The sequence below is a fragment of the Esox lucius genome, chromosome 20 (assembly GCF_011004845.1).
Source record: "Esox lucius isolate fEsoLuc1 chromosome 20, fEsoLuc1.pri, whole genome shotgun sequence".
NCBI lineage: Eukaryota > Metazoa > Chordata > Actinopteri > Esociformes > Esocidae > Esox > Esox lucius.
Genome location: NC_047588.1, coordinates 24,676,142 through 24,703,139, shown reverse-complemented (window position 1 = coordinate 24,703,139; position 26,998 = coordinate 24,676,142). Strand labels below are relative to the sequence as shown.

The following is a 26,998-nucleotide window of genomic DNA, read 5'->3' as shown; positions in this document are numbered from 1 at the left end:
GAACACTGGATGCATCTATAATGAACAACTAAAGACCTGTATCAAATCTCCCTTATATAGCCAAGATCATTGAGAAGGTTGTCTTCAATCAACTCAGCTCAACTCAAGCGGTCAAATTTCAGTCAGGCATCTGACCTCACCACAGTACTGAAACGGCCCTGATTAAAGTTTTATATGATATACAGCTGAATACTGATTTGGATAAAATAACAGTTCTGGTTATAATAAATCTCAGTGCAGCATTTGACACTGTAGATCATAGACCACTTCTAGATAGGCTGGAAAGTTGGGTAGTACAGTCCTTAATTGGTTCAGATCTTATCTGGATGGCGGAGTTACTTTGTCACCATTGGTAATCATGAATCTATGACATGCGGAGTTCCACAGGGATTAGTTCTCGGACTGCTTCTGTTCAATCTCTATATGCTACCTCTGGGCAAAATTCTACAGAACAACAACATTAACTACCACAGCTATGCTGATGATACTCATATATATGGCTCTCGCACCATATGACAACATTTCAATAGACTCTCTGTGTCACTGTATAGAGCACATAAAGACCTGGATGAATCCAAATAGTCTACAATTAAACCAATTCTTGGAATGGTTTAGGCCCTGAATATATTTCTGATATGTTTGAAGAATATAAACCGAGCAGGGCTCTTAGATCCATGAATACAGGTCAGCTAATAGAGTACAAACTAAACACGGCCAAGCTGTGTTTAGCAGTTATGCTGCACACAACTGGAATAAACTACCAGAAGATCTTAGACGTGCCCCAAACATACACATTTTTAAATCCAGGTTAAAAACACTTCTCTTTTCATGCGGTTATGACTGACCACTTAAACCTAACCGCACTGTTTAGCCTTACAGCGTTTTATAGCTTCCTATGTTTTTATCATTTTTTATTATTATATTTCTATTTCCTTATTCTATGTTTGATTATTATGATGTAGTTTTGGTGTTTTCATTTGTAAAGCACAGAATTGCTTCTATGTATGAATTGCTATATAAATAAACTTGTTTGCTTGCAGACTTTGGATAACATTTAAAAAATCCTTCCTGGAGAGTGGGTTCTTGCTTCTTCCAAATATACCAAATAGTTTATTTTGAAAGACCAAACATCTTGCCCATGTCTATGATCTGATGTTTTAATACTTAATATAATTGATGCAACTGTTCTTTACTCTTATTTACTCTATTCCCATTACATTCATGTTCACAGTAGCAGAGTGCATAAAAGAACAAATTGGTGCATAGAAATTCACCACAATACAGGGAATGAAGCATCTGATACTCGTTGGGGAGAACCCCCAGGCCCCGCTTCACTTGGGTCCCCCAGCTTTGTGGCCGCTGGCAAGGTGTCCCTTATTTTTCCACATTGAAGGTGGCAACCCTAATCTAAGCCCATGGCACAACTGGCTAAATAACGATATGTTGTTGACTTGCACAGCTGCATTTGGTTAATTCACTATGAGTCTTGCACATCTAGCTAGTGTTAGTGGTTATACAATTGTGCTCATAAGTTTGAATACCCTGGCAGATATTGTGCAATCTTGGCATTGATTTTGAAAATATGACTAATCATGCAAAGCATTTTTTATTTTATTTAAGGATAGTGATCATATGAAGCCATTTACTATCAAATAGTTATTTGGCTCCTTTTTAAATCATAATGATAACAGAAATCACCCAAATAGCCCTGATCAATTGTTGATATACCCTTGAATGTTTAGCCTTGTTACAGACACAAAAGGTGACACACACAGGTTAAAATGGCAATTAAAGGTTCTTTTTAACTTGGCTTTTTAACTTGGAATTAGTGTCTGTTTGTGATCAAGTTAGAAAAAGCATTCAAGTATGTTTGAGTAATTAACTATAAAGAAGATACAGCTTTTGGTTTCTGTTTTTGTAGGCTTGGGTGAAAGATCACTCCCAAAAAGTTTCATTATGAAATGCCACATGAAACTTAATTACCTGTTAGCTACAGAAAGGAACACAATAATTAGTGTAACTAAATTGACTACTTCAAATGTGCTTTGTAAGGGAATTACTTCACTTTACATTGTATTCCTTATGTACAGGTACATTAGGTGATCACAGACAAAGCAGACATGTCGTCAACATCCCAGAAACATAAAGAGTTTGTGGCGGAACCTATGGGGGAGAAGTCTGTCAATGCACTTGCTGGCATTGGCGAGGTACTTGGCAAGCGACTGGAGGAGAAGGGCTTTGACAAGGTGATACTGAGTTTACTTCACTTTGTTGGAACCTTTTTAATGCATGGTTGTTCACATTTTACATAAAGGTTGTGTTGTAATTCACATTCTCTATGATTTGTTCTCCTCCATTCACACTTGCATACATTCCCAGGCTTACGTAGTCCTCGGTCAGTTCCTGGTACTGAAGAAGGATGAGGAGCTATTCCGGGACTGGCTGAAAGACACATGTGGGGCTAATGTTAAACAGCAGGGTGATTGCTATGGCTGCCTGCGTGAATGGTGTGACTCTTTCCTGTAGAGAATCCACTTTCTCCTTTTTTTCTTTTTTTCCACCTCAGTTTTTCCTTAATCCCAATCATTTATTTACCTATTATGGTCTCGCATCAACTTACACCTCATATGGACTCACGGCACATGAGGCAGATAAAAGGGTGAACGTCCTGAAGTGGTCATCACAGTCTCCTGACCTTTATCTCATCGAGCCACTCTGGGGAGATCTCAAATGTGCGGTTCATGCAAGACGAACAAAGACTTTGCATGACCTGGAGGAATTTTGCCAAGACAGCTATACCAAGGCAGCTATACCACCTGCAATGATTTGGGGTCTCATAGACAACTACTACAAAAGACTGCACGCTATCTTTGATGCTAAAGGGGGCAATACATAGTATTAAGAACTAAGGGTATGCAGACTTTTGAACAGGGGTCATTCCATTTTGTTCTTTCTTGCCATGTTTTGTTTTATGATTGTGCCATTCTGTTCTAACCTACAGTTGAATAAAATAAATGTGTTTTGCCTGCTCACGCATGTTTTCTTTAGAAATGGTACATATTACCAATTCTCCAAGGGTATGCAAACTTTTGAGCACAACTGTAATTGCTCATTGACAGTAGTGAATGGAGGATGACATCAGGCATTCTCAAAGCAAAGTTTATATTTTTGGGTACATTTCTTTAGGAAACATTATTTCTTAAGACAACAGTGAATCTTATGACAATAAAACATATACCATTATATTGATTGTAACAAGGATACTCCAGTATGTATTTACTAATTTGCATTCATGGGGATTTAATAAATAGAGTATTTTGTACAATCATACTGACAACATGATGTCAAACAAAGGTTCATAACAAAATATTATAATTATAATAATAAAAGCAATATTAATAACTACAGTATCTTTTATGTTATGGTCTCCTCTCTGAGAAGTAATCCTTAGTTTCTGATGACTTGGAGACAGGTTATTTTAGGAGTTCAATGACGGGCCATAATTTGGTAGAGGCAAAGAGGATGGTCGTAAAAACACGTAACTGAAAAAAGCAGGATGGAGAAGCAGGGTAATGTCACATGATTGATGGATCTCTTTTGTGCAATTAAAGGAACAGTATGTAAGAAATCTATTTCAATTAATCATAAAATGGCCCTGATGTGTCACGAGACATTAAGAAATAATGTTCATTTCAAATACTTATATCACTGACAACAGTAGTCTGGCCAGGATATTGTCATTTAAAAGTGAGAGTTGCAGCCCTCAACTGATGTTGATGTTGTCATGTTGTGTTTTGGCCTGATGCGCCACCCTCCACCTATCACGAAGTCAGTAGTGTTTCAGGATCGGGGTTGCCAGCTCTGCTCTAACCTATCCTAACTCTAGTCGGATACATAATGTCTAACGTTACGAAATCTAAAAGACCTCGTTATAATTCCGAAATAAGTTGTGACAAAGTCCGAAATAAAACAAGAAATTGTATAGGAGATGCCTTTGAAAGATGGAGACGGCTGAAAATGGAGAAGAATTTGAAGACAGACGCCAACGTTGCTAATTTTCTCCTGGACAGGTAAGAGTCATCTATGTTTGACTAACTTGTACTTGATGTCAATGGACATTTCATATATTCATGACAGTCGATCAAAATTATGCATGTTCGTGCAAAGTAACGTTACGTTAGCTCATATGGACGTTTGTTAACATTAGCAATGCATTACCAGAGCCCGTTTCTCTGTCCATATGCTGAGACGCTGAGGAAAACAACATTAGCACGCCCATTATGGCAATTTGAAATGTAATTGAGACAGAAGCCTAACTCAAAATAAACATTCTGTACCTTTTGGGCTATGCTCTATGTTAGTGTTGGTTTGGAAGCACTAGGTGCAATTCCAAGGTAAAATAACTTTTTCTAATGTCCATAACACCAATGAAAAGCACAGTGTAGCCTATGCCCACTTGGAACGTTTTGTAGCCTACTTGTTTTTCATGCAAGTTCTACAGCCAAAAATAGTAGAATGTCATGTAATCTTTCACATCACATATTTTAGCGTTATGGACGTGTGCTGCAGGGTAAGTAAAAAAATACAGCTGGCCGCTTTCACTTATAGCGTCAGCTAAATGAATAGCTGTAGCTTTGATATCGGTTACACATAGTGACATAGGCTTGTACTTACGTTAATGACAGATATGTTACAAGTTAGACTAACAGCTACTATTCTAACAATGTACTGTCACATACGAGCATACATCTTTACGATCAAATTTGACTAATGACAATTATTAAATTTTTGCAGTACATAATTACTTCGCAAAATATCTCTGTTAATTAAGCATAAACATAATTAATAGAAAAAAAACTTACTGGGTACGACTCGTCGTCACTTGCCATTGGAAGCTGGTAGAAGGTCAATGCAGCCATCTACCAGGAAGTTTTTGAGCACTTCATGCTTCCTGCTGCTGACCAACTTTATGCAAATTTCATTTTCCAACATGACTTGGCACCTGCACACAGTGCCAAAGCTACCAGTACCTGGATTTAGGACCATGGTATCCCTGTTCTTAATTGGCCAGCAAACTCACCTGACCTTAACCCTATAGAAAATCTATGGGGTATTGTGAAGAGGAATACACCAGACCCAACAATGCAGAAGAGCTGAAGGCCACTATCAGAGCAACCTGGGCTCTCATAACACCTGAGCAGTGCCACAGACTGATCGACTCCATGCCACGCCGCATTGCTTCAGTTATTCAGGCAAAAGGAGCCCCAACTAAGTATTGAGTGCTGTACATGCTCATACTTTTCATGTTGATACTTTTCAGTTGGCCAACATTTCTAAAAATCTTTTTTTGGAGTAATATTCTTAAGTAATATTTAAATTTTCTGAGATACTGAATTTGGGATTTTCATTAGTTGTCAGTTATAATCATCACAATTAAAAGAAATAAACATTTGAAATATATCAGTCTGTGCAATGAATGAATATAATATACAAGTTTCACTTTTTGAAAGATAGCTAGCCATCTTAAACATAGCATAATATGTTTAGAGGTCACGTTGGTGACCGCGGTACAATCCTTGCCACGGACCAAACAAATTTGGCCTTAAGTTTTGTTCATATTGCTCTTGTTTTCGATTTACATACCACTACCACAAGTGAAGTATGCTAAGATATTCAAATTAAATCTATTTGTTTTCTAAGGAAACAAATCAGCCATGGAGTGATTTGAGTCATTGTTTACATTATAGGTGGTATTTTCTTTTAAATGATTACGAGTCCAGTTCAACATTTTTAAAATAATTTGCCATATATGATAATGAATTTAAGACTAATTTGATCAGGGCATGTTAACCATATTCAGATCAACAATAAGACATCTGTACCAATTTCATGAACAAATAATAAGCGTAGTTTAGGACAAAATAATTCCTCTCAATTTAACTTGTTTTTTTACTCCTAGAATATGCTTAATCGGTGTCCCTGAAATTGGCCCTTAAAGATTACGCGTAGACCGGGGTTTACCATATTTGGGCTCTGGTATGATTAAATAAATGTAGTAAACGCTAGTCCGTGCAACAGCGATTTGCTCATCTCGCTGAAGAAGGAAATGAGTCACATTGAGGGGAATGTTACGTCTCTGTTGCACCCCTACACCACCTTTGAATGTAGTAGCCCATACAAAGAGAACACGGAAACATGACAGATGTGCGGATAACGCTGTAAATCGAATATTAATATACAGAGAGGATAAAGTGAGAAGACGACCGTGACTCAAATATTTGAAACTTCTATTATTATTGGTAAGTGAGAAATATTTGGTAACCCTATATCTATTTTGTTTGGCTATCACAAAAGTTTTAAATTACGTCGGAAATGTTTTATCCAACATTGGTGTTCAAATAAATTTGGATATTGCAAAATAGCTTACCACTAAAACAGGTAGCCCTGGCATTTTATTTCACTCATAAAAATGTATATTTTTATTCCCTAATCAGACATAAGTGTGTTGGTATTAATGCGATATATTTGGGATCAAACGCGGAATCTAATATATTCAATAAATCTTTTCGAATTTCTATGAGGGGATTTCCGGGTTGAGAACGTCCTTTTCAATGTTTTTGAACAAGTCTGAAAAAAAAACTCGGCGCCACAACGCGGAAAACACCGCCGGCTTAACTGGAAAGGCAATCTCAGAAATCGGGTTGGTTTATACCCTTTTTTGAAATACAAGTTATATAATATAACACTAACTTTGGTTCAAGAATATCCAAATTGTGGATTGTGTGGGGTCTTTTCCAGCACGTGTCGGAGGATGTAGCCACTATAAATCGCTACGACCACGCTTTCTTTGTTTAGAAGTCTGGAGAACCTATTTCTTCTGAACTTCACCGTAAATGCGTATATGTTTCTTGACACTTACATCCACTATTAAACTCGATAGTTTACGGTTTTGTGGAAATTAACACGTAGCCTACTATACGCAACACTAATTTACATTGTATTTTACAAATCTGAACCGGTGGAAAAAGCGTTTGTTCGCTCGGTCCTTGTATTATTGCCTTCAACTAAAAAAGTACAGTTGATATAAAGGGAAGTCAAGGATCGTGTTGTACTTTCATATTAAGAACGTTTTAAGAATCCATACCTTTTCTGAACGTTAACAAGCCTTCCTTGAAGTACGGTTTTGAAATTATATAATTCATAAATAATATATTATTTATTTAATTTTAAGTACTACATAAGTTCAGTGTATTCACATGGCTCTACATATGTTCTTGTCACTGTGCTTGTTTATAGAAGACAGACAAGCACGTGTATTACTTGGCTATCTAGCATACTCCGAACACCTGTGTTTAAGCTAATAGGGGAGGAAGTGCAGTTCCTCAGCTAGACACGCATGTATGGATCTGTACAACGTGTTACACGGAGTGTTTCGAATTCGAAAGATAGTTATTGTTCCTTACATAACTTATCTCTCACCTAGCAGAGGTGATATAAACTGGAAACATCAGGTTTTCAAATTACAGTATCTTCAGACTAGTTTGCTTTTGCCCCCTGAAAACAATGTTAAAACTGCATTGAAAGATTGGTCAACAATTCCTTCACCAGGGTATCTAATAGTAGTTTAGCTATGCGTTGTAAGAGGTTGTACATTGGGCTGCGGAGTGGGAGAGTGCATTGCACAGAAATAGGGCATCAACACTAAGTAAGCTGCAAAGACAGTGCCACTTCTGCATTGTCTTGGTTGTATGCTTATTGTCGTTGTCCTGTTGGAAGGGGAGCCTTTGCTTCCGTCTGAGGTCCTGAGTCCTGTGGAGCAGGTTTTCAATGTGTAACTGTACTTTGCTCAGTTTATCTTTCACTATACCCTGACTAGTCTCCCAGTCCTTGCTACTGAAAAACATTCCCACATCATTATGCTGCGATCACCATGGTATTGGCCAGATTATGAGTGGTGCCTGTTTTTTCCCCCTGACATGACGCATGGCACTCAGGCCAGAAAGTTATATCTTGAGAACAGAGAATCATGTTTCTCATGGTGAGAAAATGTTTTTGCTTTATCATTGTTTGCTATTAGATTAATGAGGTATAAAATCAGTTTCATCCATTTTAGTATACGGTTGTAATATCTGGAAAAACTGAGGGTGTATGAATAATTTCCAAAGGCACTGTACGTTTATACCCACTGGCACTGTTTGTTGATCAATAACCAAGGCACAAATTATTTAAAGTAACGTATTTGTTTCTGATAAGCTGTGGTGGACATTTTTCAATCTTTTTGAGAAGGATATCATTAGGAGAAACAAGATGAAGCAGCTCCCACTCCCACAAATCAGTCTTCATGACATTTAATTTTGTCTTGCCTAAGTTTGTTAGCTAGCCTAGGATAAAATCAAACCAACAAAAAAGATGTCTGTAGCAGGAAGCTCTGCAACCTCCAGAGTTGTACAAACAAATATACTTGTAGTGTGATCAATATAACATGGAGGCTTAAAGGTAATGACTACTTTACATTTTCAGATTGTGCACACCCTTTAATAAATGCTATATGCCATGTTCATTTCTGTGTTTCAAAGCTGTCTCCCCATGTTGGCAAAGTTATTGGTCATCTGCTTCTCAAACCCCTTTTTCTAGGATAGGACTAATACCTATTTGACTAAATATAGATCTAAGCTTTATTAAATAATCACTGAATACTTGTCTTTCTATGTGTCACATGATGTATGTAGTTGTTCCCATTAACTGCTTAGATAGCTGTACCAACAAACCACAGTAGATACATTATAGATAACAATGGGCGCTACTTTTGGTTGACTTAGAATGTATTTGAGATAGTGGTGAGGGCATTGCAACGAGGATTCGGAGCAGGACAACTTTTTGTCAGGTGACGAAGATCTATATGAAGACGGAATAGATCCAGCCAAGTACTTGTAAGTACTATGCAATAGTTATTTTAACAAATGCTCCTGTTAATTATTGGGGTAATTATGTTGTATGCATGTGGTTTTTGGTATTTATTTTGTCAGTCAGATAAGGGGGGAAAAGTTTAGGTTTGTTTTCTTATTGCCAAAGCGTCATGCGTTTCCTTATTTCCATAATTTTGTAATTATTCATTTGATTGTTTAATGAATTTGTAAGTGAAAGTATACATTTACTTGAACTGTGGTATATATTTCAAATTTGAATAAATCTACAGTGTAATACTAAATTCCTAAATCTATTTATTTTAGACAAGATGAGGAGCCCGAGGAACCAACAACCTCCACTGCAGCAGAAACTTTACCAACCACACCAGTTGCTCTTCCTCCTCAACCAAATACATCTTCTGCCCCACCACAACCAATCTGTCTTCCACAAGAGGCCACAACACCACAGACCTTCATATGAGTGAACCAGCGGAAGATATCCTAAATGACAGGAAAAGGCGGACAGCGGACTATGACACTTTATTTAGACTGAAGCTGCTCATGCAAGCCATCAAGGCATCCTACTATCCACGTAAGAACATCTCTATATATGAGAGGATGGTGGCATCAATGGCCAAAATAAGTATGACGCAATAAATGGCCAATCCAACAAAATGGGACTTCAAACTTTTTGTTTTAACAGATTCCCAGAATGGACACACCACAGACACCTATATACATGCTGGGAAGAGCAATGTTGTGTCTGGCTTTTGATTCTGTGGCACAGCCAATCAACCCAGCATTCATTGGAACGGGCTGCCACCTGTTTTGGGACAGTTTTTATACAAGCCCTAAACTTTTCTAACATCTGCGGTTCTTGAAGCTTGGGGCCTGTTGTACTATCCGGGATAGCCAAAAGGAAACCCTGAAAACAAAGGGAAATTCCATCACCAAACAATCTCCCACAGGGTCACTGAGGTGGATACGGTAAGACGACCTTTTTGAAGTGGATGGACAACAGATAGGTGACCATGGGTTCTGGTATTCAGAAAGCCCACTCCGGTGACACTGTAAAAAGAAAGCAGAAAAAGAGGGATGGAAGCTGGGAGGAAGTAAGTCTTCCCATCCCCACCACCATCTTGGAATACAATTAGTACATGGGAGGTGTGGACTTATCTGACTAACTGATACAGTATTACACTGTGCACCACAAAGCTAGTAGGTGGTTCAAGACACTCTTTGCATTTTGTAGACATTGCTGTAACCGACAGTCACATCATGCACATGGAGCTTTGCACACTCGGACAAACTCTGGCCAAGTCACACAGGGACTTGGTTGAGCTGCTTGCGGTTGAGTTGTGTGGGCTGTCATTGCAGGTTCCGGCAGCAGAGAGACACACTGGGCACACCCCTGTGCCCACGTCAGCCACCCTTGATCCATCGGGATAGTCTACAACTGGATGCTTAAGATGTGTCAAATGCACCCAGGATGGCATAAGAAATCTCACTCCACGGAATTGCTTTGAGTGTGATGTGCCACTGTGTCTCCTTCTGGATAGGAACTGTTTCCACTTGTGGTACAATAAGTGGTAGTAGGTCGGAGAAACCCTCTTGTCCCGTATTACAGATGTGTGCCACTATAAACACAGTTTGTCTTTTTTAAATCTGTTTGACACAATTGACTTGAAAACCTCAAAGCTTCAGGAAGCATTGCTAACCCATATCTACAAAAGTTTTAAATCTAGAAATACATTACACCAGCAGTTCCTGAACTTTTTCATTGTGTCACTGACATTATTTAGAAAAAACAGTCTAATCAGAAGAGACATGCCGTACCTTTGGTCTGTATCTTTATCTTACGGGTTTTGCATGAGATATTTTCCCATGTCAAAAGGCCAAGTCTATTTGCATTTTGTTTTTCCCGTATACAAACTAGTGTGGCCTCTTGCTACCAGTTTATGCCAAAGGTGCTCTTACCTACATTGAACAGATACTGTAGCAGGGAAATTGGCATGATGTTATTATTGTGTATAAAGATAATACTTTATCTAAAAATAAATATCTAACAATATATTTTTTAAAGTTGTAAATGTTTAATTTGGAACAGCAGTGTCCTGTGTTCCAAATTGTGAAATATTGGGGCAGTAAAATCAAAATTGCCATCTTTGCTCTATAGGAAAATAGGATTAAAAGATGAATATGAGACAATACAAATCGTCACCTTTTATTTCTGTCTGTTTCAATGCATATGTTTTACCAGCTAATACAGTGGGGAGAACAAGTATTTGATACACTGCCGATTTTGCAGGTTTTCCTACTTACAAAGCATGTAGAGGTCTGTAATTTTTATCATAGGTACACTTCAACTGTGAGAGACAGAATCTAAAAAAAAATCACATTGTATGATTTAAAAAAATAATAATTTATTTGAATTTTATTGCATGACATGTATTTGATCACCTACCAACCAGTAAGAATTCCGGCTCTCACAGACATGTTAGTTTTTCTTTAAGAAGCCCTCCTGTTCTCCACTCATTACCTGTATTAACTGCACCTGTTTGAACTGGTTACCTGTATAAAAGACACCTGTCCACACACTCAATCAAACAGACTCTAACCTCTCCACAATGGCCAAGACCAGAGAGCTGTGTAAGGACGTCATGGATAAAATTGTATAACTGCACAAGGCTGGGATGGGCTACAGGACAGTAGGCAAGCAGCTTGGTGAGAAGGCAACAACTGTTGGTGCAATTATTCCAAAATGGAATAAGTTCAAGATGGTCTGGGGCTCCATGCAAGATCTCACATCGTGGGGCATCAATGATCATGAGGAAGGTGAGGGATCAGCCCAGAACTACACGGCAGGTCCTGGTCAATGACCTGAAGAGAGCTGGGACCACAGTCTCAAAGAAAACCATTTGTAACACACTACGCCGTCATGGATTAAAGTCCTGCAGCGCACGCAAGGTCCCCCTGCTCAAGCCAGCGCATGTCCAGGCCCGTCTGAAGTTTGCCATTGACCATCTGGATGATCCAGAGGAGGAATGGGAGAAGGTCATGTGGTCTGATGAGACAAAAATAGAGCCTTATGGTCTAAACTCCACTTGCCGTGTTTGGAGGGGCTCCGCAAGAAGCATCTCAAGGTCCTGGAGTGGCCTAGCCAGTCTCCAGACCTGAACCCAATAGAAAATCTTTGGAGGGAGCTGAAAGTCTATATTGCCCAGCGACAGCCCCTAAACCTGAAGGATCTGGAGAAGGTCTGTATGGAGGAGTGGGCCAAAATCCCTGCTGCAGTGTGTGCAAACCTGGTTAAGAACTACAGGAAACGTATGATCTCTGTAATTGCAAACAAAGGTTTCTGTACCAAATATTAAGTTCTGCTTTTCTGATGTTTTAAATATTTGTAATGCAATAAAATTCAAATTGTATGATTTTTTTATAATTAATGTGAGTACCTATGATACCTATGACTTCTACATGCTTTGTAAGTGTGAAAACCTGAAAAATCGGCAGTGTATCAAATACCTGTTCTTCCCACTGTAACAGAGTTTTCAGTATTTCATCCTCCCTTTATCTGAACATAAGTAGTAAAATGATAAAGCAAATGTACAAATGTAAAAGTACATACTCATTTTTAAAAAAATGCTGTAAAATGGATGCTAGGATGCTATGTAAAATGTAAAGAAAAACTAAATGCAATAATGTACAAATTCGTTAAACCCTATATTCAGTAGTGAAAAAATGATGAGACCACTGCACCTTTTCATAATGCACCAAATATTTACCATAGGTGACAGGTCTGGACTGCAAGCAGGCCAGTTTAGCAACTTGACTCTTACTATGGAGCCATGCTGTTCACTATTAATGGTGCCTTCACAGATGTGCAAGTCACCCATGCCATGTGCACTAATGCACCCCCATACCATCGCAGATGCTGGCTTTTGAACTGTGGGCTGATAACAATCCACTTGCCCAGAGGATGTGGCATCCATGATTCCCAAAGAGAATCTCAAATTTAGATTTGTCAGACCATAGGACAGTTATACACTTCACCTCAGTCCATGTTGAGCAGGTGTTGAGCAGCCGCAATCCTATACAAGAATGGGAAAACATTTGACTTCCTGGAAATGGGGTTGTATGAAAGTGTGTATTTTGTTATAAATGTTATGGATGCTGTAACAGCAGTGAGTCAGCCACCCACCAAACTCTTGGCATCACCACACTTTTGGTATCATCCTTTGTGATGCTTAACTGTTTTAACAGAACAAGTGATTATTGTTAACTGAAACCCAATCATTATGAACATCTAAAATAACTAGTTGACAAACATTTTTCATTAAAGGTAGTGTATAGCTATTTGCTAGCCATCTGCAGTTATTGGTTTCTAATTTAACATGTCATTCACATTTTCAATACGCAAATGGCGTTCCATTCACTAGGTTTCGGATTAGCACAGGAACAGTTTTGGCCACTTGTCACACAATGTTGGATTTGGCCCATAAATAGCTCAAACCCCCTTCCTTGTTAACCACTATCACTTCTACTCATGACCCGGCAGAAACTAGGCTTGCCTAGTGTTTCTTTTTCTTGTTCTGAAAGTAATGCATCAGCTTATTGTTGATCTGTGTCAAGAAATAACCAATACACTGAAATGCATTTGATTAGATGTCTCACTTCTGCAGTTTGGAACGTATTAATTGTGAAGATGGGTCATGTTAGTTTGTTAGAGGTGGACGCATTTAGCAACTAAATTTGTGGATGATTTATTATGCACAGCAAAGCGTAGCTTGTCTACTAGGAAGATATATTTTCAAAACTGAGCTTAAATGTAATAAAGTAAGTCTGACGAACGGAACAATAAAACAAATATTTTAATGCTATTGCACAAAGTCTGGCTATGCGAGACTTCTCCATCGATCCGGGCCCCTTCACCATCTGCTGCACCGTGCTGCAGATGCTGAAATTGATAGATCAGGCGCATTTTTGCAAATGCTCGCGGATAAAGAGCTGGGAAATGTAGGCAGAATCCCAACAACGATCCGTTTGTGTTTATAGTGTTCACTGTTCTGAAGCTCCGGTGTTCCACTATTTGTTCTCAGTCATCTTTACTTGTAGTCGTATGGGGTGACCCAATCATTTACGTGGCAAAACTGTGTGGGGTATGAATGTAAATATCTGTAATGCAAAAATGTTTCACGCCATGTACCTGCATAACAAAAAGATTTAGAATATAGGTATGTTTTCATTAAGATCTGTTTCAATAGCTTCCAAAGCCATCCATCTGGAATTAAAGGGGAAATCTGGGATTGGTACAAAACATGATAGCATCTGAAATCTCATGGTTGATCAGTTATTGCCTCCATAGCTCTATTAATGAATTTGGGACTGGTTACATCTCTCCAGTTACAGACTGGTTACATCTCTCCAGTTACAGCCCATAGCTTTTGGACAGAAAAACAGATGAATTGTTGGTTGAATTCCCGATTTTTTTGGGGGGTGTAAAACCTACTACATTTTTAGCTTTACCGAAGAGACTGATGTTTACTGAACTTCTGTCCTTACAGAGACAATGAAGAGAGAGGTGGAGGCTGGGGTGAACTTCCTTAGACGTCAAGCTGTGGTGCGAGGTGGCTTAGATGAAACCAAAGCTAACGCATTTGCTGGAAAGCTGCGCCAACTTTTGTGTGCCAAATACAAAGACCATTGGTACCCTGAAAACCCCAACAAAGGACAGGCATACAGGTAGAGAAAAAATTCAGAGAAAATGTCAAACAGTGATGTAACAGTTTTGTGGTCTTTTAGATAATACACTTGATTATGGCTTGACAGTGGTTCTGGAGAACCATTCTAATAAGAGAAGGGTTGTGACCTCTGTCATTTGATCCCTCTCAGATGCATCAGGGTAAGTGATGGGGTGCCGTGTGATGTGGAGGTGGTGAGGGCGTGCATGGAGAGTGAAATCAAAGTCACGGAACTAGCCCTCCCACGCGAGATGACATTGTGGATTGACCCACTGGAGGTCTGTGCGAGGTGAGTCACTCTGCATAACTAACGTGTGTGTGTGTGTGTGTGTGTGTGTGTGTGTGTGTGTGTGTGTGTGTGTGTGTGTGTGTGTGTGTGTGTGTGTGTGTGTGTGTGTGTGTGTGTGTGTGTGTGTGTGTGTGTGTGTGTGTGTGTGTGTGTGTGTGTGTGTGTGTGTGTGTGTGTGTGTGTGTTTTAGTTTAGTAAGATCTAAAACACACACACAGGCAAAAACACACCAGACAGTGGCATTACTTATACAGGAAGAAGGCAGAGAAAAGGACGCTTATCATTCATTGTACAGACCTACTGTCAGGTTTGTGATTATTATGGTAAGCAGGGTCCGAAATTCACCCCCACCAAGCGCCAAATACTGGTAGATTTTCAGTTTGGCAAGTACCTCTTAGAAGCCTATCAGCCACTTAGACAGGGAAATGTTTGTACCAAAATACACTGAACAAAATTATACTTTTGTTTTTGCCCCCATTTATCATGAGCTGAACTCAAAGATCTAAGACTTTCTCTGTGTACACAAAAGGCCTATTTTTCTCGTGTTGTTCACGAATCTGTCTAAATCTGTTTTAGTGAGCACTTCTCCTTTGTCAAGATAATCCTTCCACCTCACAGGTGTGGCATATCAAGATGCTGAATAGACAGCATGATTATTGCACAGGTGAGGCTGGCCACAATGCGGTTTTACTGTATGGGTGGGGTCCGGGGGGTCAGAAAACCAGTCAGTATCTGGTGTTACCACCATTTGCCTCACGCAGCATAGAGTTGATCAGGTTGTTGATTGTGGCCTGTGGAATGTTGGTCCCCTCCTCTTCAATGGCTGTGTGAAGTTGCTGGATATTGGCAGGACCTGGAACACGCTGTCGTATACACCGATCCAGAGCATCCCAAACATGCTCAATGGGTGACATGTCCGGTCAGTATGCTGGCCATGCAAGAACTGGGATGTTTTCTGCTTTCAGGAATTGTGTACAGATCCTTGCACCATGGGGCCGTGCATTATCATGCTGCAACATGAGGTGATGGTCGTGGATGAATGGCACAACAATGGGCCTCAGGATCTCATCACGGTATCTCTGTGCATTCAAAATGCCATCAATAAAATGCACCTGTGTTCGTTGTCCATAACACGCCTGCCCATACCATAATCCCACCGCCACCATGGGCCACTCGATCCACAACGTTGACATCAGCAAACCGCTCACCCACACGACACCATACACGCTGTCTGCCATCTGCACGGTACACTGAAAACCAGGATTCATCCGTGAAGAGAACACCTCTCAAGTGCCAGACGCCATCGAATGTGAGCATTTGCCCACTCAAGTCGGTTACAACGACGAACTGCAGTCAGGTCGAGACCCCGATGAGGACGATGACCATGCAGATGAGCTTCCCTGAGACGGTTTCTGACAGTTTGTGCAGAAATTCTTGTTATGCAAACCGATTATTGCAGCAGCTGTCCGGGTGGCTGGTCTCAGACGATCTTGGCGGTGAAGATGCTGGATGATGAGGTTCTGGGTTGGTGTGGTTACACGTGGTCTGTGGTTGTGAGGCCGGTTGGATGTACTGCCAAATTCTGGTCTGCTGCTAGTTGTCATTCATTAAAATTAAATAGTTATGTAGTGACATTTACATGTAGTAAGCCAATCTTTTGAAACATAACCCACTGAAGAAAAAGAAGATGAATCACATAAAAAATTACATTTTGTGAGAAATGGAGGTTTGGAGATAAAGGAGTTTCAAGGGGCTGGCTACAGTATGATGTTATATGAGACTGGCTACAGTGTGATGCTGAAGCTGTGGTGATGAGTTGTTCTTTGTGTCACCTGTATGCTAAAGATAAAAGCAGAAACAACTAATTTGTCATCAGAAGAAAGATTGCAAGCTGCCCCCCCCCACAATATCACACAAAAGTACAAAAATATTTATAATAGATACCAAGCAGGGTCCCCTGTTGTTGCTCTGCCCTGATGCTCGTGATAGTAAACTGCGCGCAATGTAAATGCGCTAAACTTGGTATAAAAAAATATTCAGTTTTTCTGTTGAGGGGCTTTCTGCAGCTCTGATCACAATAGGAGGGAAACATTGGGTAAAAACGTGAACCTGCCAGTGTGGCGGATGGCCTTCTGAGATTTACACGTCAAACGTAAAATCTACTTGCATGTGGTGGGTGTTAATTTCCAACATAATACAACCGTGCTTGAAAACACATTTCAGCTACTTATTTGGTAAATACAAGCTCTTTATTGCAAGAAAGGTTCGTCTATGTTTTGTCAGTGTCAAGCCAGTGGCATCTGAGATATAACGTGATGTATGTCTGTATGTACTTAGACAGATCCATAGAGCCCTCCTGAGATCATCATGGGGGACAGTAATATGAGTCCACCTGTCATACATATAGAGAATAGTTTGTTACATTTTCTTATAGGAACTAATGCACTCTCTTTTTTTCACAAAGGTCAGGGGACAACTGCAAGTACTTCACAGTAGCTCTTTTCAAACCAAAAGACGAGGAGGAAGTTGTGAAGGGAGACAAAGATGTTGATCTGGATACTTCAGACTACCACTCTGCCTCGTCGGACTGTGGTTCAACCGTCTCAAGCGATGCAGAGGATGAGGGGAAGGATGGCGATACTGAGGGAAGGAAAGAAGAGAAAGAGGGAAAGAAAAATACATCAGAGAACAAGACATGTATGATTGCGATGATTCCCAGGGTTCGAGGCAGGGTCCGGTTGGACCGTGCTCAAAATAAGCTCACCAAAGCACCTGTAAGAACAATTCGGTTAATCTATATTACCTTTACATGAAACCAAATATATAAATTAGTGAAATCCACAGTAGATTTACATAGCACCCGGTCCTGTACACCCAGATTAAGTCTACTCTAACTGGATTCTTGTAATTAAGATAACTTAACTTTTCTCTCCCCAGATTCAACCCACCTCTATCCAGTACTTCTACCATCCTGCCTCAGTGTGGTCAACAACTTACAAGAAGAAGGGTCCGGTATTCCTCACCTCAATATGTGCACCTCCACCTCCATGTCCTTCAGTGTTTGGCTACTATGTCATGCCCCAGCCACCCCCGCAGTTCATTATGCCTCATGCCACTTTGCAACCATGGGGGGCTGTAAAGGGTTAAACCAACAAGTTAGTTGGGGGATAAAAACTGCCATTTTAACTCTGATCCAATCAAAAAAATATATTGCCAGTCTTTCGCATGTCTTTTAAGGTGAGGGTGAGGAGCAGTTTCTGTGTTTTAAGGGTTAGCGGGATCATGATTGATGAAATATTTAATCATATTATTTGATTCAGTAATTATCTGATTGCTTTGCACTTCATTTTTGATTGATTCGGTTTTGGTGATTTCCTCTATATGTAACTTTCATAGGTAAAAATGCTACTGAAATAAACAGGGAATATAGCAAAACAGGCATTCAGCAAATAATGATCCTACAGCCTCCATAAGAGCTGTCTGTATGTTTTAGTTTAGGGTAATCCACTGGCTACAACTAGTCTATTAATATTGCAGAAGTGTCTAGATAATGCCTGCTAGACAGTGTGTTGCATATAGACCAGTTGACTGGTGTGATACTGAATTCCTTCATTTGGTGCACATACCATCTCAGGGATTTCAGCAATTTAAGCTGAATGCCAAAGCTTTTTATGGTTTTAGATATTTTTTGTAAATATTGTAGATTACCTTTTCATCTGTTACCTCTGCAAGGCTTCTAAGTAGTGAATGTGCACTGTAGGATATAGCTTATTATGATATGGAATTACATTTACTAGTATACATACTATGTTGAATTCTCAGAAGCTGCATCTAACTGCATATCTGCATATTATAGATTTCCACACATTCATGGTGCAATGCTATTCTGGATCTAGTCGACTGTGATTTACCTTTTTTTATAATTTATTTCAACTGCATATTTTCTGTCAAGCACAGCAATCTTTTATTTTGTAATAATGCTTTTTGTACATACGTACTTATTAGTAATTCTCAATCATGTTTGTTTTTCTAATACAATTTTCCACCTGTGGGTGGCACCAAAATAAATGTATATCTTGATACGGTATGTAGTATTGATGCATGTATGTTTTAAATAATTTTGTTTGTATGGTGTTTTTTAAATGATTGTGATTAGGTTGGTCCTGAATTGTATATTCAAACTTTCAAACTGTAAATATACTTTTTTACACTGGAAATGAAAAACCCCTAGGTGACCAAATATTTTGCTTTATGAATTTGTTTCCATAATTGCATACCTGTATTCTTATACTGTCTTTTTATGGCCCATTTGTCTACTTGGGATGCATATTTATTCACTTTGATGTTTAAGTAATTTATCAATGCATACATTTTTTGGCTTTAAGTACAGGTGTGTACTCAGTAATCCTATGATTATTACTTTATAAGACAATTTTATGCTGTTTGTTTTTTACACCTATCATTTTTGTCTGCACATAACATTAAATTAACCAATACAAAATAAGTGTTTTAGCAATTGTTATATTGTGTTAATGTTTCATACGAACACTTCTGTACTATGATAATATTTGTATTTGCAGAAGCAGTCTACATAAGGTAAAGCCCTGAATATCAGTGTTTCATGATTGAGGGAGACCTTTCTTGATACAGTGTTGTTGTATTTACAAACCACAATGCCACCAATAATAATTGGGACAGTAATACAAACATTTTGTATTTTAAATCAAGTGAATAATTAGATTTAAAATTTTGGGTATATATGGGTTTCACCAAAAGTGACAATACTTTGCGGTAGTGTACATATTCCCCTTATTTCAGGGCATCCAAAGAGTATTAAACCATTGGCTTGACAGTCATCCAGATAAGGGACGCTATACATCAATTTGGATGTAGTCTGCCCCAAAACCCCAGTGCCGAAGAATACAACTTGGAACCTGGAAGGGTGTTTTGTAATCTAGGAAATTACAAATGGAAAACGAATGTCAAAAAGAGGGGGAAAAGGAATTGTGATATGTAAAATTGGTTTCTAGTTGGTGCCTGTTTTTGGACATTGATGATTATTCAAGAGATCTATGTGCAGTATCAAAAGCAGTCAAATTCACTGCTCAAAAAAATGAAGGGAACATTTAAATCAAACATCGAGTCTCGCTGAACGGAATATTAAAGATCAAAATCTTTACTGTACATTGAGTAATTCGTTAAGAAAAAAAGGACTTAACAACAGTCAATGGAAACCAAAATCACCAACCGATTGAGGGCTGGATTCAAACTTGCACCCAAAATCAAAGTAAGCAGTTTAAATCACAGGCTGTTCATTCATGTGAATTTCATCACGGCTACTCATAATGTGACACAGTAGTGTGTATGGCCCCCATGTGCCTGTATAAACTCAACAACCGTCTGGGCATGCTGATGAGATGGCAGATGATCTTGGATGGCAGATGATCAGTGAGCTCCTGGACAGTCTGTGGCGCTTCTTGGCAGTATTGGATGCACCGATGATGGGTCTGAGGCACTGGTGTAGCTATCAGGGGTGCAGGCGGTGGCTGGGGGGCCTGTGCTTGGTCTATGATAAATATTTGTTTTTGCATTTTCATTGCATGTTGTTCTATGTGGCTATCTTAGTCCACTGATGGCTGTGAAGTTATTCACGCTACGCCAGTGTGAACCTGCTCTCATCTGTGAGGAGAACTGGGCATCAATGGCGGGTCTACCAGTTCTGGTGTTCTCAGGCAAATGTCAATCAAGCTGCACAGTGCTGGGTTGTGAGCAGAGGTCCCACTACAGGACATCGGACTCTCATGCCACCCTCATGGAGTCTGTTTCTGACAGTTTTGATCATTTTGTAGGGCCCTGGCAGTGCTCCTCCTGTTCCTCGCACTAAGGATCAGATACCTTGTCCATGCTACCAGGACACTAGCAAAATGCAAAATTAGAGGAGAATCAGTCAGGGATGATAAGGAGAGAGCAATTATCTGTGGCCACCACCTGCAAAACATTGCCTTTTTGGGGGTTGTCTTGCTGTTGCCTCTCCAGTGCACTTGTTGTCACTTTCATTTGCACAAAAACAGGTGACATAGATTCACAATCGTTTATGCTTCCTAACTGGACAGATTGATTTCCTTGAAGTTTAAACGACTTGGTGTTATACTGTGATGATTACGTGTTCCCTTAATTTTTTGGAGCAGTGCAGTTAGGTGTTCCATCACATTATTTGTGCAGCTTTCAATGTCTGTGTGTCTGCATTTAAATTCTGCTTTGGTGTCAACATGAAGAACAAATGTGTCTATGAAAGTCAGAAAAGACATGAGGCTAAAAAAAAAATCTGAATGATAAAACCTTTAGGAAAAACAGGTGAGCTCACCAATTTCAAATAGCCTGTTAGACCAAGGCAAACCTTTACAGTGGATGACAGAATGCTAACCATAATGAAGAAAAAGCCCCCCAAAACTATACAAAAGAGTCTATGCTGCAAAGTGCAAATAACTAGAATGTATAGGTTACTGTTTGCTAAAAAGTACCTAAAAGAGCCTTTTGAGTTCTGGAGAAAGATATTGTGAACTAAAATGGGAACTAAATCTGACCTGGGTCACTGGGAGAGTGCAAATATCAATCATGAGTAAAAGTGTTTCGGCCCTCCAGGAATGGAATTAAATAACTCTTATCTACAGAATACCAATCTACTGTGAAATCCAAATGCACTGGGTCACCTGTAAAAGATAGTAGACTTATCAGTAAAGTCTCCAGAAAAGTATGAAAACATGCTAAAACTAGCAACAAGGTGTTTAAATGTCAACTGAATGCAGCAGCCTTGAGCAATGTCATCCACCTGAAAAAGGTCTCTCACAAAGAAAATGACAATGTTTGGAGGTACAAACTCATCAATACACTAGTTACACTCTGTAGTGTCCCTGGAACATGTGGATGGTTTGGGTTTGGCAGAAGGCTACCACACCCAGAAAAATATTTTATTGTTCTTAGTGTAACCAAAATACCATTACTGTAAAAATTATTCAAATGAGGTTATAGAAGACTATTCATGTCACAAAAATGAAACAGATTTTTTTAAAATTACAATTACAATTATACTGTGAAAACATTTTCTTCTAATGTTGTCTTAGTTCAAGCCATTGTGATTTGAAATACTACACAAGCTCTTATTGATTCAATTAGTGAACTTTCAAATGCATACTAAATGTGTAATGTTATAGGTATTTCACAATTATGATATTACTTACAAAGTATCCAGTTAGTTTATACAAATATTTAATCTGTCTTCTTTTTCATATGAGAGGAGTGGTGGTGACGGTATCTTTGCAAAGAGAATTTAATTTAATTTTCAATCAGTCTAAATGGTGCTAACCATGACACCATGTTTCACTGATCTGACTGTCAAGTGCCTTCAAAGCTGAGGGAATCATGCACTGACCCAGATGACTGGATGGATGAGCTGTGGAGAAAAAAAGCAGTATGGATAAAGCTTTCGCCTTAAAGAAAGCCTTTACACTACAGGTGCTGGTCATAACATTAGAATATCATCAAAAAGTTGATTTATTTCAGTAATTCCATTCAAAAAGGGAAACTTGTATAATGTACACATTCATTCCACACAGACTGATATATTTCAAGTGTTTATTTCTTTTAATTTTGATGATTATAACTGACAACTAATGAAAAACCCAAATTCAGTATCTCAGAAAATTAGAATATTGTGAATAGGTTCAATATTGAACACACCTGGTGCCACACTCTAATCAGCTAATTAACCCAAAACACCTGCAAAGGCCTTTAAATGGTCTCTCAGTTTAGTTCTGTAGGCTACACAATCATGGGGAAGACTGCTGACTTGACAGCTGTCCAAAAGATGACCATTGACACCTTGCACAAGGAGGGCAAGACACCAAAGGTCATTGCTAAAGAGGCTGGCTGTTCACAGAGCTCTGTGTCCAAGCACATTAATAGAGAGGCGAAGGGAAGGAAAAGATGTGGTAGAAAAAAATGTACAAGCAATGGGGATAACCGCACCCTGGAGAGGATTGTGAAACAAAACCCATTCAAAAATGTGGGGGAGATTCACAAAGAGTGGACTGCAGCTGGAGTCAGTGCTTCAAGAACCACCATGCATAGACATATGCAAGACATGGGTTTCCGCTGTCGCATTCCTTGTGTCAAGCCTCTCTTGAACAAGACACAGCGTCAGAAGGGTCTTGCCTGGGCTAAAGACAAAAAGGACTGGACTGCTGCTGAGTTATGTCAGAATCCACGTTGCTTTAAGTCCAGTGTAAAGTTTCCACAGTCAGTGATGGTTTGGCGTGCCATGTCATCTGCTGGTGTTGGTCCACTGTGTTTTCTGAGGTCCAAGGTCAACGCAGCCATCTACCAGGATGTTATAGAGCACTTCATGCTTCCTGCTGCTGACCAACTTTTTGGAGATGCAGATTTCATTTTCCAACAGGACTTGGCATCTGCACACAGTGCCAAAGCTACCAGTACCTGGTTTAAGGACCATGGTATCCCTGTTCTTAAATGGCCAGCAAACTCGCCTGACCTTAACCCTATAGAAAATCTATGGGGTATTGTGAAGAGGAAGATGCGATACGCCAGACCCAACAATGCAGAAGAGCTGAAGGCCACTATTAGAGCAACCAGGGCTCCTATAACACCTGAGATCGACTCCATACAACGCCGCATTGCTGCAGTACTTCAAGCAAAAGGAGCCCCAACTAAGTATTTTCCGTAGTTGTCAGTTATAATCATCCCATTTAAAAGAAATAAACACTCAAAATATATCAGTCTGTGTGGAATTAATGTATACATTATACAAGTTTCAATTTTGAAAGGAATTACTGAAATAAATCAACTTTTTGATTATATTCAAATTTTATGACCAGCACATTTTCAACTCTAAAACAAAATAGAGAAGGCAAGATTTTAATAATGAACGGGCAAATAATAACAATTAAGTTTTCTTCTTGAGATACTAGCAAACCCTTCCATATTAAAACTGGTCTGACTGAGATAAAGCTACAGTGTACTCCATAATTATTTTACCACTTACACATGCAGGCAAGGCCAGGGTTATTGTTTTGATTTCCAGAAGTGGTTGGAAAGAAAATGTGTGCTCTCCCTACTGTAATTCGCACTAAATAATGGCATCTGCAAATAACAAATGTAAATGCAGGCCTAATGCAATACTGGTTCAATAAGGTCATTAAATAATAATAAACCTTCTGACTTGTGTTATATCCTATACCAACTGTTGATAATAGTACTGTAAAGTGGTCATCTATGTCTTCCTGTTTTATTGGGGTGTAACTATGAGGTGACACAAATGCCAAACCCCTTGGTCATTAATCAACATGGGGAAATTCAGAGAAAACACAAATCAAGTGAGACAAAAGGTTGTTGGACTTCACAAATTAGGCAAGGTCAGTAGATATTCTACTCGCAGTTCTTTGTCCACCAGAGGTCATTCAGGTGCTGTCAAAATCTAGGTTGAGTTAGGCTAAGAATCAGCAAAGTACATTTACACATAATTTTACTGTTACATGTCAGTGTACCCCCCCCTCCCCCCCGTAATGCAACGTATAATGCAAATATATATATATATAATTTGGGGAGCATTCACACATTATTGAAAATGAGCCCAGCGGAATGGGAATAAAACAGGAACATATTATCATGTCACAAAACCATAACATCCTGAATCCTACGCAAATACCTCCAGCCACGATAATTCTGTCATAACTAGGCTAGCCTACATCTGCGAAAAAAATTGATAACCAGACCGGCCACGCACAGGACAGGCAGACAAAGAAAGAAAGAGATATAGAGTCTTATCTTGCGCTCTCTAATAACCCATGCAAATAGGAACAGCGCCCCAGTCCACTGTGGTTCGCGTATCCATGCAGCTTGTGGAGATTCGCAGGTGAGCGCGTAGTGAAGTAATTCTGCTACTTTCATGAACCACGGAGAGAAGGAAAGGAGGAGGACCTGGGACACAGTTGGTCTATCGTGCTATGCCTTCCAGCACTCGGGGAAAAGCACGGACAGAGGGGAGGCTGGACACGGAGAGGACGAGACAGCAGAGGACGACTACACAAAAAGCGGCCACAGCAGACCGCAACGCGACATGGAGATGACAAGCCGTAACTTGTATCTAGATTCCAAAGTAGACAATTCCGATGGCTTGATCAACGGAAACGGCGGTGACAGGACGGAAATATCTGTGCCATTGTCCCATCCAGGGAAGCGCACGACTCAAATCGAGGGAGACAATCTTTATAGATTGCGAGACAGAAAGTTTTTATTGGAGGACAAAAAGCGCCTGTGCGCGTGGGCTCTGGGCACCGCGCTGCTTGGGATTCTGCTAATGATACTGCACGCCGAGCTGTGCCCGTTCATTTACCAACCGGTAGGTCATTGTTAACATTAGAATATACATTAGTATTCATTTTTAATCAACAAGACTTAACATGATTGTTTTATATATTTGTGTTATATAATGGAAAAGTGAAATTAAACATTTGACAAATGTTTACAAATTAATTTAAACAAAATTATTAGCAATGCAATGTTGCATAAATACCCCCCACCTACTCACCCACCTTAGATAAACCTAAGTTAATTAATGAGTCAAATGTGACTTAACAGTTAATTAATCATTCTGTCAAATAATAGGGATTTACATTGATGCATCATGAAATAAATAATCATCCTTCTGTTCTTCATACATGAAACTTGTTTAAGTGTTTATTTTCAAGCATATATAAAGAATGGTAGATATTGTTTAAGTGTTGATTTTCAAACATACATAAAGAATGGTAGATATTGCTAGATGGCTAACTGTAACAAATCAGATATTCAGTGTTTTACTGTATTTTTTTTAAAGAACATGCCCATCCTTCAAAGCATATCCACAAATAATGGGCATGCTTTGTGCTCCCCTAAGGAGATCAATGTAAGTTAGATGAAACAATTATAAATAAACATTACTGTTCAAAAGTTTGGGGTCAGTTAGAAATGTCCATGTTTTTGAAAGAAAAGTATTTTATGTCCATTAAAATAACATCAAATTTATCAGAAGTATAGTGTATGAATGTTCAATTTGTAAATGACTATTGTAGCTGGAAACTGCTGCATTTCAACGGAATATCTACATAGGCGTAAAGAGGCCCATTATCTGCAACCATCACTTTTGTGTTCCAGTGGCATGTTGTGTTTGCTAATCCAAGTTAATAATTTGAATGGCTAATTGATTATTAGAAAACCCTTTTGCGACTATGTTAGCATTGCTGAAAACTGTTGTGCTGATGAAAGAAGCAATAAAACATGGCCTTCTTTAGACTAGTTCAGTATCTTCAGCATCAGCGTTTGTGGGTTCAATTACAGGCTAAAAACCTTATTCTAAAATTCACCAGTCTGTTCTTGTTCTGAGAAATTAAGGCTATTCCATGCAAGAAATTGCCAAGAAACTAAAGACCTCCTGCAACGATGTGTAGTACTCTCTTCATAGAACAGCGCAAACTGTCTCTAACCAGTATAGAAAGAGGAGTGGGAGGCACCAGTGCACAACTGATCAAGAGGACAAAGACATTAGAGTGCTTAGTTTGATAAATGCCTCACATGTCCTCAACTGGCAGCTTCATTAAATAGTATCTGCAAAACACCAGTCTCAATGTCAACAGTGAAGAAGCAAATCTGGGATGTTGCCTTTCTATGCAAAGTCACAAAGAAAAAGCTGTATCTCAGACTGGCTAATAAAATGAAAAGATTAAGATGGGCAACAGAAGACAGACACTGGAAAGTGGAAGATTGGAAAAGTGATATGGACAGAGGAAGTGTTCAGATCACAAAGAGGAGCATTTTTGAGGCACAGACCAAATGAAAAGATGCTGGAGGAGTGCTTGACACCATCTGTCCAGCATGGTGGAGGCAATGTGATGTTCTGGTGGTATTTGATGGTGGTGAAGCAGGAGATGTGTACAGGGTAAAAGAGATCTTGAAGAAAGAAAGCTATCACTCCATTTTGCAACGCCATGCCATACAGTGCTGGAGCCAAT

The 26,998-nt window shown here is 39.3% G+C and overlaps 3 protein-coding genes across 5 annotated transcripts in view; all 3 read left to right on the top strand.

Annotated features, from left to right (window-relative positions):
- The first annotated feature begins 2,070 nt into the window (after window positions 1–2,070).
- On the top strand, window positions 2,071–2,638 carry LOC105019098 (barrier-to-autointegration factor). Its single transcript, XM_010885009.5, has 2 exons — window positions 2,071–2,246; window positions 2,380–2,638. The coding sequence occupies exons 1-2, from the start codon at window positions 2,121–2,123 to the stop codon at window positions 2,524–2,526; spliced, it is 273 nt and encodes a 90-aa protein (XP_010883311.3). The 5' UTR covers window positions 2,071–2,120; the 3' UTR covers window positions 2,527–2,638.
- Window positions 2,639–6,096: 3,458 nt separating this feature from the next.
- si:dkey-79d12.5 (maternal B9.15 protein) lies at window positions 6,097–19,407 on the top strand. Of its 2 annotated transcripts, none has more exons than XM_010885010.5 (5): window positions 6,097–6,299; window positions 14,471–14,648; window positions 14,799–14,936; window positions 17,401–17,710; window positions 17,874–19,407. In XM_010885010.5, the coding sequence occupies exons 2-5, from the start codon at window positions 14,476–14,478 to the stop codon at window positions 18,081–18,083; spliced, it is 831 nt and encodes a 276-aa protein (XP_010883312.2). In that variant the 5' UTR covers window positions 6,097–6,299; window positions 14,471–14,475; the 3' UTR covers window positions 18,084–19,407. The 2 variants fall into 2 exon arrangements, with proteins under 2 accessions (XP_010883312.2, XP_010883313.2); XM_010885011.5 differs by lacking the exon at window positions 6,097–6,299 and adding an exon at window positions 6,578–6,700.
- A 5,306-nt stretch (window positions 19,408–24,713) lies between these two features.
- The window catches only part of kcnn4 (potassium intermediate/small conductance calcium-activated channel, subfamily N, member 4), a 40,438-nt gene continuing 38,153 nt past the window's right edge, over window positions 24,714–26,998 (top strand). For both annotated transcript variants that reach the window (XM_010885013.4, XM_010885014.4), the window contains exon 1: window positions 24,714–25,350. In XM_010885013.4, the coding sequence (XP_010883315.2) occupies window positions 24,898–25,350 (453 nt within the window). In that variant the 5' untranslated portion in view covers window positions 24,714–24,897. The remainder of the gene's footprint in view (window positions 25,351–26,998) is intronic.